A 14,684-nucleotide genomic window follows, 5' to 3' on the forward strand; every position below is an offset into this window, starting at 1 on the left:
AACAATTAAGTTACAACACAAAATACATAAAATAACACAGAAACTTGTAATCTCTACCTTTTTTCCAGTGACGCTAATACAGAAACAACGGATGAATATTTAGCACTACCTAAAATTAGAAGCATAGAATTTTATAGTAAAATCTTTCCTAGATGGCAAATGTAACTTACAGCTAAATGTTTGGTTAATTTGATTGCATTAAAAGTGTAAGTATTTGCTTACAGAAGAGGGATATCTAGCCGATGGTAGTGGTAGAGGTAATTTTAGTATTTGTATTACTAAACGTTTAACAATTTAGTTATCTGTAATATTCACGCGTGATCTTGTGCGCTATTTAAGATACCACAAGCTTCTTACCCTATTCACTAATTAATACCTCAAGCGAGCTTATAGTACTTGTACCTTTTCCTTTGCAGGGCAAGGAACTTTTAGCAATGCCAGTGCTAATGCAAATGCAGAAGGTAAAACTCTTAGTTTTCTCTGTGTACAGTGATATTTGATTTTACTCCTTATGTTTCAACTTTAAACCCTACTATGTCGAAGGTATTTTGGTTTTATGAAGCATTCATTATCTACAGTATTATGATACCAGGAAATGTATTTATTTTTCTGCATTTACTTTCAAAGCTATATTCCTCCAAGAGAATCACGAAACCTCTGCATTTCGTTCTAGTGGTTTTGTATCATCCTTTATTACATTTACATCAGAATTATACTTTATTTAGCTTTCTTTCGCTATATCTACTACAAATCAGGGGATGCTATTTGGCAATATTTGGAAACTAGAATTGGACTAGAGCACACTGAATTGTTTCATAAGTCTTAAACTGTTATTCACATTTCGAGTTAAAATATATTTGATTTCATTATGTTAAACTTTGACAGTTATCTCTCGGAAGAGGGCTTACAGGGATGGTGTTGGTGAAGGTAATATTATTTATATCCGAGAAAATGTATGTTAATACTTAGCAGTGCTCTCAACTGTAAGACGATATTGAAATTTTGTGTTAAATATATTCCTACCCTATTCATTAAATCTCAGTTCAACTAAACTTGTTATTCTTTCGTATTTTTTCCTACGGAACAATTTATTTTATTTCGTACTTTTTTCTGCAGGAAGTTGGAGCAATGCTAGTTCCAGCGCAAATGCACAAGGTAAAGTCATTCATAGTTTTACTTCCATAGGAATATACTTCATTTTAAATGTTATTCTTCAACTTTATCCTTCTTTATAAATTCTTACATTGAATTCACTGATTCATGTGATAAGCAATTTGTTACGCCTCTAAATTTAATCTAAATCACACTTGCGTTTTAAATGTATGCAGTTGATTTTTAAACAAAATTTGTCTTCTACATGCTGTGGTTTATCATAAGTTATGGTAAAGTCTTGTGATAGGGTAGTAGTTCGTGTGGTGTCAGATCGGGAAATGAAAGACATGAGGAGTTTCAGGGAAGTATTAATTGAAACGTACAACTCAAATAGTGTGTATCGTTAAAACCTGTTCCAAGTGAAATATGTTTTTATGTGTGGTAATATTCTAAATTAAGTGTATATTTTCCCCATATTTCAGCATACATTTAGGTAAAAATTCTAGTGTCAAACAGCTAAAAAATATTGAGTATCAAATTTAATTCATTGTAGAAAATAACGTTTCATGATGTTTGCAGTCAGGCTAAAATAACCCTAGCTGAATGGGATTAATGTCCTCTAACCAAATATGTTACGTCCTACAATAATCAAATAGTTGAGTTGATTTTGAGTTTAAAATCTCGTTCAGCAGCGAGTCTATATGAGACGTGGACCTACGGATTAACGTGGAATCCGAACCTCGCGTATAACTTTGCCATTCGTAGTGAGAAATGCCTCTCTAAATATAATGATGTTGCATTACTTTGAATTTCTAGAGTTAAGACCCTCAAAATTTGAATTTGTATATTTATTTAATCTTTTTTCTGTTATATTATCTTCATAAATGCTTTGTGTCAAGAAGATGATAATCACTTTTCCTGATCTACTGATTTGGTTGTTTGCGTTGAATTTTAAATCTCCTTTAAGAGGGTGTATAAGTACCGTCGACCTACAGGACGTGACACGTTAAATTTCATACACGTGTTTCCACTCTAAATGAATATTGTGTGTAAGCGCTAATGCCTTCTACATTGCAAGTTGTTCTCTCAACACTAAGAAACATACTGATATAGTATTTTTGATATTATTATAATTATTAAGATTTGAAATTACGTTAGTCACTTCTATGAAATATCAACATATTACTTTTTATTCTAGCATACAATTATAGTACTGGAGGAGGTGCTGGCAAAGGAAAGAAAAAAGTAAAAGGTAATATTTTTCTTAATATTCTAAAATTTTATAAAATTATAATTACTAATACCATCAAAATTTCCGTCTCGTTGTTCATTAGGACTTAAAATAATACTTAATTAAACACATAATTGTTTACCTATAATAGATTGGTTTACTTTTGGATCTTTTCACCAATAGCTTCCAATTCCACAATAGATTATGAACTATTCAGTTACTTTGTTATTCAGGTTGTTGCAGAATTTTTAAATGTGGAAAACTAATGACGTAGGAACCAAGCAATTATTGAATTCTCTGTTTCCACAAGTATAAAGTATTGCGTTTTACTCAGTCTGCTTTGAACAAAATACCACTCCAGTTTTAATTAAATTAACGATGAAACCGACGCACGATTAACGATTAACGATGCACAATGTGTGTGCGAATCGTATAATGATTTGCCACTATTTTCTCGAAATTTTCAACAAAAATCGCAGTATGCCCTTCTGATCACGCCATCATGTACGCAAAACGCACATGCATTGCAGTTCTGTCACACGTTCCCAACTTGAAGGTATATGTCCCAAATCAGGAAATTGTTTCCGACGATCCTAACAATTCCTCGAATTCTACTGGGTATAATCTCAGCTGAAGATGATATTAGTCCAGAGGCTGAGAACCAATTTGTATTTATATACTTTTACTTGCCCTCAAAAACTTCAAGCCTTCATTGTCAAGGAGCCAAAAACATATGATAGGTTGCCGGCAGCTACCAAAGGTGACTTTTGTAAACATTTCGATGTTTGCTTCTATAACAGATGCCGTTATGTGATTGATTATTTGTTCAAATTAGATTACTTTATTTTAAAGCTGTATTCCGTGTAGGTTCCAAAGGGAAAATTATCATGTATGGCCTGACAAAAGTTGGAGTTTATTCCAGAGGATAATATTATGACAAGTCATAGTATAGTTAGCGAAATATCTATCTGGGTTGATTCGATTGATAGGAATTTAATATAATTTTATTTTCTCATTTTCAGAGTAATGTTCTGAAAAGGAATATTGTTCATTTAGAATCAGACATCTAAATTATCTATAATGTTTCTTTACTCAGAGCATAAGGGCCCCAAGACTTTTATATATGCGAATCATTCTGTGTACATGCAGTCTGTAGGGATTTTGTATTAATAGTAACGATTTTTGTACTAATGTTTTACTTAATATTTAAGAAGTTGTGATATCTAATAAAGTCATAAGGTAGTTCGTTAGCTTTTGAAAACACTTTTAATCAGATTTGCAAGCGGAGTTGATAGTTGTGTTAACCATGTAATTCTACATATAATTGCAAACTTGATGCATTAGAATACGTAACAACGTTAAGAGGAAGTAGTTATTGAAGTCAGTATTATCTTAGATGTACGCTCGTTCTATTAGTAATGTAACTAGTATTATTATCTCACATGTATTCATAAGAGCTCACTCTGAACATTAGCTGTATTCGATGTGAGTCCAGATTCATAGTTGTATTTTTTTTTTTTGCGCAACCCAGCATATACTATTCACCAAAAACCGTTAGCATAATAGACAGTGTAGTTTCATGAGATTATTAAAAAGATATCTCGTTGTAAAGTATTAAATGAATAAATTACTACTCTTTACAATGCATGAGTACTTGCGCGATAGCGAAACTGATTTGGCGATAATTAGTAGTCTGTTTGCACACCATAAGCAGATACGAAAGCAATACCACATCAACATATTGAGCAAATGAGCTGATGAATGGCATCCTGTGGAATTATAAGCCACATGTCCTGGACACGACACGAAAATTAACCATATTTTAAAACTGGGTTTACGTATACAAGAGGCATTGTCCAGCCATGGATGAAATGTATTCAGTGGACAGGAGCAGAGGAAAATGCCCGGTAGACAAATAGAACAAGCACAAGAAACTTGCAATGAAGGACCCGCAATAACTTTTATCTTGTTAGTATACCGTAGGCTAGACATATGTCTTTCAAATCAACGAAGTACTACCGGTCACTGAATTCAATTGCACCCCATACCATTACCTCTTGTGTTACAGTTACGTGGTGAAAAAAATTACAGACATTTCGTATTCTAGTGACACAGTAGAACGTGGTATGATCATCGTGATACAGTAGACAGAAACATAAATCATTTGAGAATAAGATGAGTAGCATTCCTCTCTTCATCAGCCACATTTGTGACATTAATGTAATATTTCATATGTCTGCTATTCAGTCGTTGGAAGGAGCAGCAATGGTCATCGCGTAAAAATAAACCCTTCTCTGCCAGTTAGCGTGGAGTATGTGGTGAGTACACTGTGCTTAGGCATCAGCCTCCAGTGCTTTCACCAATGTGTTGAACGTAGATGTTCAATTCAACAGAACTATACGGACAATACATGTATTGTGAAGGGCAGCAGAATGGCGCTGCTAGTGTTACGTTAAGTGCACTTGTTAATTCACCGAGTCCTTATACGCTGTCCAGCGATGGCATTCCGTTACATCAGTATATTCCAGACTCCAGACTCAAGATGCACCAGTTTTCAACTGCGATAAAAGGCAAAAATTATTCCGTAAAGATTGCCATATAAGAGGGCAAGTCACCTTTTTAAGGGATGCAAGTACACATGTCACAGGAATCTTCGTGTGGTAGGAAATTTGACTCTGTTACTGCCTCCGCTTAATAATACTTGATGACATAGCCGACGATTATGCTGATTCTTGGTTGCTATAATGCTACTCAACTCTAAATCGTTTCATTTTGCACACATTCTAAAAATCTTGACTTCTTAGAAGTTTCCTACAAGATTTTAGAATTTTAATTGAGATTAGTGTAATAGTCTACTCAACACAAAATGTTGCTTTTAAACAATAACTTTAGCTGAACACAAAATATAGGGTTAAATATCAACTATATGATATGACATCATGTGTGACGTGATGGGAAGAATTTCACTTGATTTTTAGACTTTGCAAGTTGGAATTTCTTAAGAACACCCATCTCAGTGTTTTCTACAGAAAAATAAGTTAAAAGTTGTTGGATAGTGCTGTTGGCCGCACCCTAATATCTTAAGGAACGTTGACGAAAGAGTTGTAACTGAAACAGATCACATCCTGAACAGATGCTAGTGGCTAAAGTGAAATACATGCAGCAGAACCGCATGTTCAGAAACCTAAAAGAACAGAAGTAGAAATCACTATAAATAAATTAAAGAAATAAAACTTTTTGTGTGTACACAAAATCCCAACTGAATTCATTCTGGCTGGAGAGGATAAATTATGAAACAAGATACAAAAAATCATTCTGCTTATGAGCAACAAGAAGGAGCTGCCACTAAATAAAAAATAATCATTCACTCTTAAAACTACAGGCGACAAAACTGATAAACCAATTATTATCAAGGCATTTTCTTCTGCCAGCAACATATAAAATCCTTTCAAAAGTTATATAGCAAGATTGAATAAATACGCGGATAATATTGTGGATATAGGTGGAAATGATAACTCAACAATCTGATATTTCCATTCGAGAAATATACCAAAAGAAATTGGAATCCAACACACTTCTACAACAATAATTTATTGATTTTTGAAATGGGTAACACTTGATTAGGAAGGAAACATTGCACATTTCTTTTATACGTTGAAATACCGAAAAAATATTTAGATTAAAGATGATTTGTTTAATTGAATTCAAATATGAGTAGGAAAATCCTGGTTAACAAGCTTTGAGGTCAACAATATTCTGAAGCAAGGAAATGCAATGTCTCATTACTTTTCAGCTTTGTTCTGTAGTACGTTAAAAGGAAAATCTAGGATAACAACCAGGGCCTAAAGCTGGATGATATTCATCAGGTAACGTCGTACGCTGTCGATCTAAATTTAATAGGAGATGATAGGAGAAGAACAAAAATGCAGAGGGCTTGTTAAACACTTGCAAGGACATTGGTTTGTCACTACGTACAGAGAAAACTTAATACATGGATTTAGCCAGGAACGTAATACAGCATATTATGGATGTGCCAAAACATAAACTAATACTGTAAACAAAGTGGATACCTTCAAATATCTGGGGTCAATATTAACAGACCAAAATCATATTCACAAAAAAAAAAAAAAATGTCAACTGAACACATGAAATTCGAGTTCCTTTCACTTCAAAATATTTTATATTCTCAACTTCTGTATAGGAATTTCAAGCTTAAAATTTAGAAAATGGAAATTTTGTCTGTCGCCCTATATAGTTGAGAGAAACCTTGTCAGTTACTCTGAATCCTGAGATGAAAATTCGGACCCAAGAGGAACGGGAATGGGAATGGCGGAAACAACTTAACAAATAACTACATAATTTATAACGTATATCAAACATTGTTAGGTTCAGAAGGCTTAGGTGGGCAGGTCATGTATCCAGGATGGAAGAAAGTAATAACACTGTCAACATTTTAACTGGAAATCCAACTGGAAAACGACTATTAGAAATACTTAGGTCCATATAAGAAGAAAATATTTGGATGGATCTCATATAAATAGGAATATGACGTAGAAACTGGATCTTCTTGAGTAAGAGCAGAAGTCAGTTTATTGCTTTCGTGAATAAGGCATTGGATCTCCAGGTTCCATAGGTCATAATATTAGTTTGTTACTTATACCATTTTACATTCTGAATTATTATAATATTACTAAGGTGGTAGAAACTTATCTGCAACGAATACGACAAAAGACAAATGGGACTCTGAAATAAGTTTCATTCCTCATCAAAAAGTTAACCTTTAAGATTGTTACAATTTTGTGTACGCTCAATCGATTTTTGAAACTGGTACTTTATAACCCCGTTTTTGTAATGCTCAAAAACTGCTTCATTTGATACCAGTTGCCAACCATGGATCTTATTTTCTATGTTTGAGGACGAAGCCAAGTTATCAAGATAATAAACCATAGTATGCTGAACCCTTGATGTTTGCTACAAGAAAGCGCATTAACACAAATTTTGTTACTACCGGCATATGTAAACTACTCTTCTTTACAATTCAAATAATACCCATATTAAATTCGCAAAACATTATAAATTCAATATTTTATTCTGTTACTTATTTTTCTTTTCTTTTTTGAGTTGAGTTGAGTTGATTTTAGTTTAGCGTCCAATTTAGTAGCGAGGCTATATGAGGCGTGGACCTACTGATTAACGTGGAATCCCAACCACATGAGCTCCCGCCGGGAATCGAACCCGGGTCTCCCACGCCAAAGGCGCGTACGCTAACCGCTTAGCCACGGAGGAGCTCTTCTTTTCTTTTTTGTTAAATTATTCATAAACATTATTATAGGTATTCTGCTATTATTGGCAGGTCACTTGATGGGACTAAGAAGCTTTCCCGTAACCTCTTCGTCTTCACGTACGATATATCTGTTTTGATGTAATCCGTTAATTGTAGTTTCCTTCGCCCTCTCCCTCTTCTTCCTGCCACCATACTCTCTAAAACGTCCCTCATGACACAGTTCCCTCTTAGCCAATGTCCCAACCAGTGTCTCTTTATCTTCTTAAAAGTATCTAAAATTGTTCTTATCTTTATGAAACACACACCATTTCTAAGACCTCATCCGTTTTCCACTCAACCCAACAAATTCTCTAAATTCTTGTCCACGTCCTACTTTTGCGTAATGTCCGCCTTTCTGACCCAACAGTAAAATGCTCCACCCAAAGCTCTTTCTGAGTCTTTTACTCAACTCCTTGTTGAAGGTCAATTCGCCATTTTCAACTTTGATTTATTTGACATTCAAATTTCATATAATCACTAGCAATATTACCTAGGTATCGAAAACTCGTCACTTGTTCTATTGTTTCATATTCTACTGCTGTATTTAACATCCACCTTTTCGTTCCGATCACAATGGTTTTGTCTTTGCAACATGTACTTTTCTTATATATTCTTCACAGCCCTTTCTCAAGTTTCCTAACATCATGTTGTGTTTGTCTTAAGATTCCGCAACATAAACAATTTGATCGGAAATTCGCACACAGTTAGTCATTACACCAGCTACTGAAATGCTCGAAATTCTCCCCTTTCGTTCCACTTTGTTCATTTCACCCTTCCAATCATTTCGCATTAGCACCGTGTACTTTAACCTAGCCGACAAAAGCGTAGGACGAAAAACTTGAAGATTTCATTTTCATTTTCAATTAAAATGTCATCTTCATTTTGTAAGCTCTTTCTCACTATCTCTTCTAGATAAATATTAAATCATGTAGGAGACAGATACATCCCTGTCGAACTCTCCCTCCAATTGCACTACCCTCTCCTATGTTAACATAACTTGTTTGCTCATGTTTCTTAAAAGTCTTTGGTCTTTCCTTTCTAACACAACTTTTTTTTTTTTTTTTTTTTTTTTTTTGAAGAGTTTCCAACAATAATTTCCAATTCGTGCGGTCAAAAAATTTCATTATTACATTCTCCTATGCTTCTTTGTATATCAGGGTCTGTTCTCTTGTTTTTCAAATTTTTTCACGTTTTCGGCCAAAGTTTTTGACGGCTTATAGTTTTTTTTCTTGGTATGTGTTATATTTTGGATTAAATTCACAGAGCAATATATTATGCTATAAACAATAACTGTAAAACTTGAAAAGAATTCAAATATGGTTGAGATTTAGAAATAAGTCACTCCTTATTTTGGGTAAACAAAGGTATATTTTTTTCTAGACTACATGAAGCTATTAGTTTGTAAGTGGAATACAAGTTATACATATTAAATTAAAGCCTGAGCTTTCTTCATTTACATCCAGTCACCCTCACTGGTTTATATGCACCGGCAATGGTTTTAATCATTTTGCACCCAATTACTCCAAAGGGAGAAATTGGGTGGAAATCAGACCAACAACAATAAAGATGCCGAAAGTTTACCACTACCACAGTAGGTGCACATGAGCGTGCAACATACAATCAGTTCTTAAAAACTAGGAAAACATCTATAACCTGTAAGGATACAAGGTTGAAAAAACATACCTTCCAATTCCTCCTTCTACCCTATTATTTAATAAATCTCAAACAAAATATTTGTCATTACCTTACGCACTCGTCCTCTACCAGCAGAGATTGAAGCCTCATTCATTTGAAGTCTACCTTCGATTGCACTTAATTCAGGTAGGGTGATTGACGAACCAATACAAATTACAGTATTTTGTTCACAAGGCAGTGTTCAACATAAGACCTTATTTTCAGCTATAGCGCTTCTCAGATTGGTTCTTTGGAAAGCTTATTCATCATCCAAATATTAATCATTCATTCTATAGCTGATCTTTAATGTAGCCGATACAAACTTTAACAAAACTACTAGCTGCGTATTTTTCTCCTTTGTGAAGGTGCATCATTTAAAAATCATGAAAGATGAATATATCAGTTTCTGCCCTAAAGAAAAGTTTACCTTAAACCTCCCTCCCCAAAAAGGCATGTTATGTCAGACATATCATGTTCTTCTGCCACAATGAAACTGAAAAACTGATATGTCAGGAATTGGCATAGACCCATACTTTCGCTAACTTTTTACGTTGACTTATAAGATTTTGTCTCGATAGAGACAACAATAGGAACCACCTAAGTACAGAAAAGACCGATTGTCCGATTGTGACATATCAGCTTATGCCTTGGGACCACACGATAAGTATTGGCCTCATTTTATTATACCTTCTCCGAGAGGTTTATACAGCAACCACAGTTTACAATAATTTGATACCAAGAAAATTATTAGACATTGATTTATAAATACGTAATGTGTGATGAGACGCCTAAACTGGATTGTGTATGATAAAGATAGCATTGGTGAATTGATTGATTCATATTCAGATCCTTAATCAGAAACAAAATTATACACTCCGCATCAAAAAATTGCGACAGCTAACTCCGTGCAGTTAGGCCACCCAATATACATCTTATCCCTTAATCGTGTCAGGTAAAGAGACCCCCTCTCTCTCCTCCTTTCTTCTCTCCCATACAAAATTAGCTAACAACATGAGCGAAATTCTAATTTCAAACTACACATGTATTTGCTCCGATAAAATGAAATAACAAAACCGAGACAAAACAATATTTATAGGTTGATATACATAGAAACTGAAACACACACAATCAAAAATTGAAACCAATGAATGTCTATTGCACAGAGATTCAGAAATGAGGCAGAGAGAGAGAGAAGAAGATGAAGAAGAAGAAGAAGAAAAAAAGAAAAGTAATATAGAAATAACGTTTGTTTTTTATATTTTTCAGAACTATTCGAATATATAGAGAGAATGCTCTAAACATTCATTTTGTCACTTTCATAATGGATAGCATTCTCAATTCCCGGTAGAACTGTGTATATCTCCAAGACACATCTAGGATAATGTCAAAAGTTTAACACACATGTTTTGTTTCCGCGTGGTTCGATTGCAAATTCGGTAGTGTTGATTGGACGTACTGATCCAAAATACATTATCATATACCCATTATATAGCGTTTGTCATATCCTTCATTTCAGACTACTAATGCAAACTGAACAAATTAAAAATAAGGAAACGAAAACAAAAGAAAAAGAAAGAAAGGGAAAATTGAAGAGTGCTATTTTACTGCTAAATTTCTATCACAAATTTCCTATACTAAAAATGAAAACTGTATCGTAATGAAAAGTTACAAATGTTCGAAAGGAAAGATTTATGTTCCTCATAGATATAGAATGTTTCAAATTTCAACGTGAATAAAACACATTGAATTATAGTATGGGAACAAATTTTGTGTCGAACTAGTATAAATAAAATTTTGTTTTCAAATACCGAAAGAGGTTACCATTTTCTAGTCTTTTCCGAAGATGTATCTGTTCATTGATTCAAGATTCAACATTGATTCAAGATTCAACGTTTATCTTCCGGATATAACGTAATTTGCACAGATAGAATGAACACGCTAAGAGCTCAAACGGATCACCGTGTCAGTTGGATGATGTAGACCATAACTGGGCCGAGGATTCAAATCCGTAGTGACCCCGTAATTTGACAGAGACTCGATAACCCAGAGAATAACAAATATTTTATTTATTCCTTTGCATTTAAACAGTATTTCTGTCAGAGATGGCCAGGGCTGGAGATGTTATCCCCAGAACACGAAAAACACGATTCCGAAGTTCCCAGTTAATTAGATTCTTCAGACCAGGTATATCAAGCATTTGCTCCGTTTTAACTTTGAAACATGAAGTGCGTATATGTGTGAAAGAGAGAGGAGAAGTGAAAGATACAAAGAGAGGATAGCGAAACGTCAAAAAAGAGAGAGAGAGAGACGAATATAAATATGAAATATACTTATCATTACAGTGTATGATGAAGAACGCATACACTGTTCATTCGAATTCTCGCCAGTGATGTTTTGTAAGTTCTCCAACAAAAGATAAATCTCTGTTTGCAGTCATTATTATATGCGAAAAAGTTATATTACCTGACGGGGAATTGAACCCAGACTTTCCGCTTGGAAGTCTGGGACTTTATCACTACATCACAGATTGCTTTACCCAAACTTTGTCCAACTAATGATGTAATATTTCTTTCTGAGAACGATAACACGAAAAATGTTTATTGCAGATCAATGAAGTGTTTCGAATATCGTGGCAAATCCCTTGCCGTTTCCCAACCAACATTTGTAAGTCGTCTCTATCATGATAAAGGTGTTTTCTTCTACATTCTTAAGCGTTGCATGTCGAATATAAGAAATCGATTATTCATTATCACTTTGTAAAATGCAGCTTTGGCGTAAACAGGACTTGAACCTATGCTAGACAACTTTATTAATCGTAACTCCATTACGATACCTCTACACTATCATGGCACCTGTAAATAGAAGCAAAATATTTCTTAATATATCAAGGGTCTGTGGAACGATCAAGCTTCCTCTTGTAGGGTTATTTGCAAGTGCACAATGAAATTCATTTATTCGACGATCTAGAGAGAACTTAGTGCCACTAATAAAGGAAACAATGTATAATCCAGGAAAAAATACAGAAATAAAAACATATTATGAATTAATTTCTCCCTGCAAGTTCAAAAGTACGTGAACAACAACAACAACAACAATAATAATAATAATAATAATAATAATAATAATAATAATAATAATAATAATAATAATAAATTATTACGAGCATCAATTGGCAGCTTTGCTGGGCTGAATTGAGAAAAAGTAATAATATGCTCCATTATTCAGTCACGTTTTACTATTACTAAAGCGCTTTTTGATATCGGTCATTTTCGATGAGTTTTAATATTCCCTCCCCTTTTCATTTTGCGGAACACGGCGTCAGATGTGTCATTGTTCATATTAGCCACCCGAAAAACTATGAATTTTACAATGAAATTGGTTATTTTGGTCATTTTTAAATGTCTCCCCCTCCTTCATGTTGAGGGCTGAATTTGGATTTTAACGGCATCAGATGTGTCACTGTTCATCTCAAAAATTATGGATTCGATTCTAATATCGGTCAGTTTTCGTTCTCTTTTAAATGTTGCTATCCTTCCCCCTTCCTTTAGTTACACCATCAAAATGATATGAGGAAAACCATCTCGGGTTCGAAATTCATCTAGGTTGAAAATGTTATCGAGATTGTTACGGTGGTTCATGACTTATTAAATTTTATTTATGTTTATATATCTCCCTTGACCATTCCCCTTCTCTGAGTTCTAGCGTCAAAGTGAAATTATAAAAAAACATATCAGGCCCGAACCTCATCTATGTAAAAAATTTGATCAAGATATGTCGTGTAGTTCAAGAGTTATTAAGTTTTATTTATTTTTATATATCTTTCCCCCTCCCCTAATCTTCTCTAAGCTTTACCGTCGAAGTGATATGACCATTCCAGGCTAGAACTTCATCCATATTGAAAATTTGATGCAGATCTGTCCGGTGGTTCAAAACTTATTAACTCATTAACATAGTCACTTTTATTTTTGTTTACATTGATTTATGTATATCTCCCCTTCCTCCCCCTTCCCTACATTCCATCATGAAAGTGAAATGATTAAAAGCATTCCATGCACAAACGTAATCTATTTTGAAAATTTCATCCAGATTGGTCGTTTGATTCGACTTATTAAGTTTTCTTTATTTTTTATACTTTTCCACTTCCCCCTCCCTTAAGTAACACATCAAAAAGAATGGATAAAAGTACTCATAGGTCCGAACATTATTAAAGTTGAATACAAACACAAGCAGTTTATCATACACAAGCCAGTTTCGATATCTCATCACAGATTACGTATTTCTAAATCAATCTCTAAACAATTTTCTTGGTATCAAATTAATATGAATGGTGATTACTGTAATACACCTCTCGGAGAAGATATAATAAAATGAGGGCAATACTTATTGTGTGGTTTTAAGGCATAAGCTGATATGTCGCAATCGGACAATCGGTATTTTCTGTACTTAGGTGGTTCCTATTGTTGTCTCTATCTTGTGACAAAATCTCATAAGTCAACGTAAAAAGTTGATATGGCTCTATGCCAAGATATGGGCATAGCGAAGACATCCTATTTACAGCACCAGCACTATTGGCATACGCAACGACCATTGGAGGCCTAAGTTGAATAAAATATCTTAATAAGCACAATGCACTATGAAGCAAAAGTGTACACCACAAAAGCCAAAGGTAACACAACATTGAAATGAATTGTAACCAAAAAATGTTCACGTAAGGCTTTCCGCTCTTCTACCCCCCACCATGCTCCCTATTATCCCTGGAGGTAATTGGGAGAAACAAACTTTTACAAAATTTTAACTGTCTCACAGTGAGGCTTCAATATTGCTGCTCGCACAGAATCTAAATTTCAAAATCCTCAGACGATTAACAGAGTCAACTCCTTTTCATGGGTGAAAAACTAGGGAGCATACACGTAAGATATCCCTACAAAAAACAAAATTCTATGCACTAAACCCCAGAGTACGGATTCAGTGTATTTTGGTACACAAAATCCAAATTTTGAAACCTCAACACGATCGACAGTGTCAAATTTTTATGGGTGAAAACTTCAGCAAATTTTGGTGTGAATTTTGATACCTAACCCAGCACATACTTTCTCCGCCATTAAACAAGATAGACACGGTAAATAGTCCTTGGGTTTTGGAATTTGGATTCTGTGTCCAAAAATACAACGAATCCATACTGTGTGGTACGCTACAGACAATTTTAGTTTTTTTTCTGCATGGCTGGGTTACGAGTATCCTCCCTAACTAAAATCGCTAAAGTTTCTCGCCCATAAAAAAAGTGACAAGATTGATCGTCCTGGGGTTTCGCAATATGGATTCTGTGTAACAAAATACGTCGGTTTCATACCCTATAATACGGTA

General features: G+C 34.3%; 1 protein-coding gene across 1 annotated transcript in view; it reads left to right on the top strand.

The window, feature by feature from the left end:
- LOC145683623 (uncharacterized) overlaps positions 1–14,684 on the top strand; it is a gene marked incomplete at its 3' end in the record, with an annotated part of 551,164 nt that overhangs the window by 143,978 nt on the left and 392,502 nt on the right. Inside the window, 3 exon segments of the mRNA XM_081754960.1 lie at positions 417–461; positions 1,117–1,155; positions 2,291–2,344. Of these exon segments, the coding sequence (XP_081611086.1) occupies positions 417–461; positions 1,117–1,155; positions 2,291–2,344 (138 nt within the window).

Source organism: Thermobia domestica, chromosome 4 (assembly GCF_964235325.1).
Source record: "Thermobia domestica chromosome 4, izTheDome1.hap1.1, whole genome shotgun sequence".
Lineage (NCBI taxonomy): Eukaryota > Metazoa > Arthropoda > Insecta > Zygentoma > Lepismatidae > Thermobia > Thermobia domestica.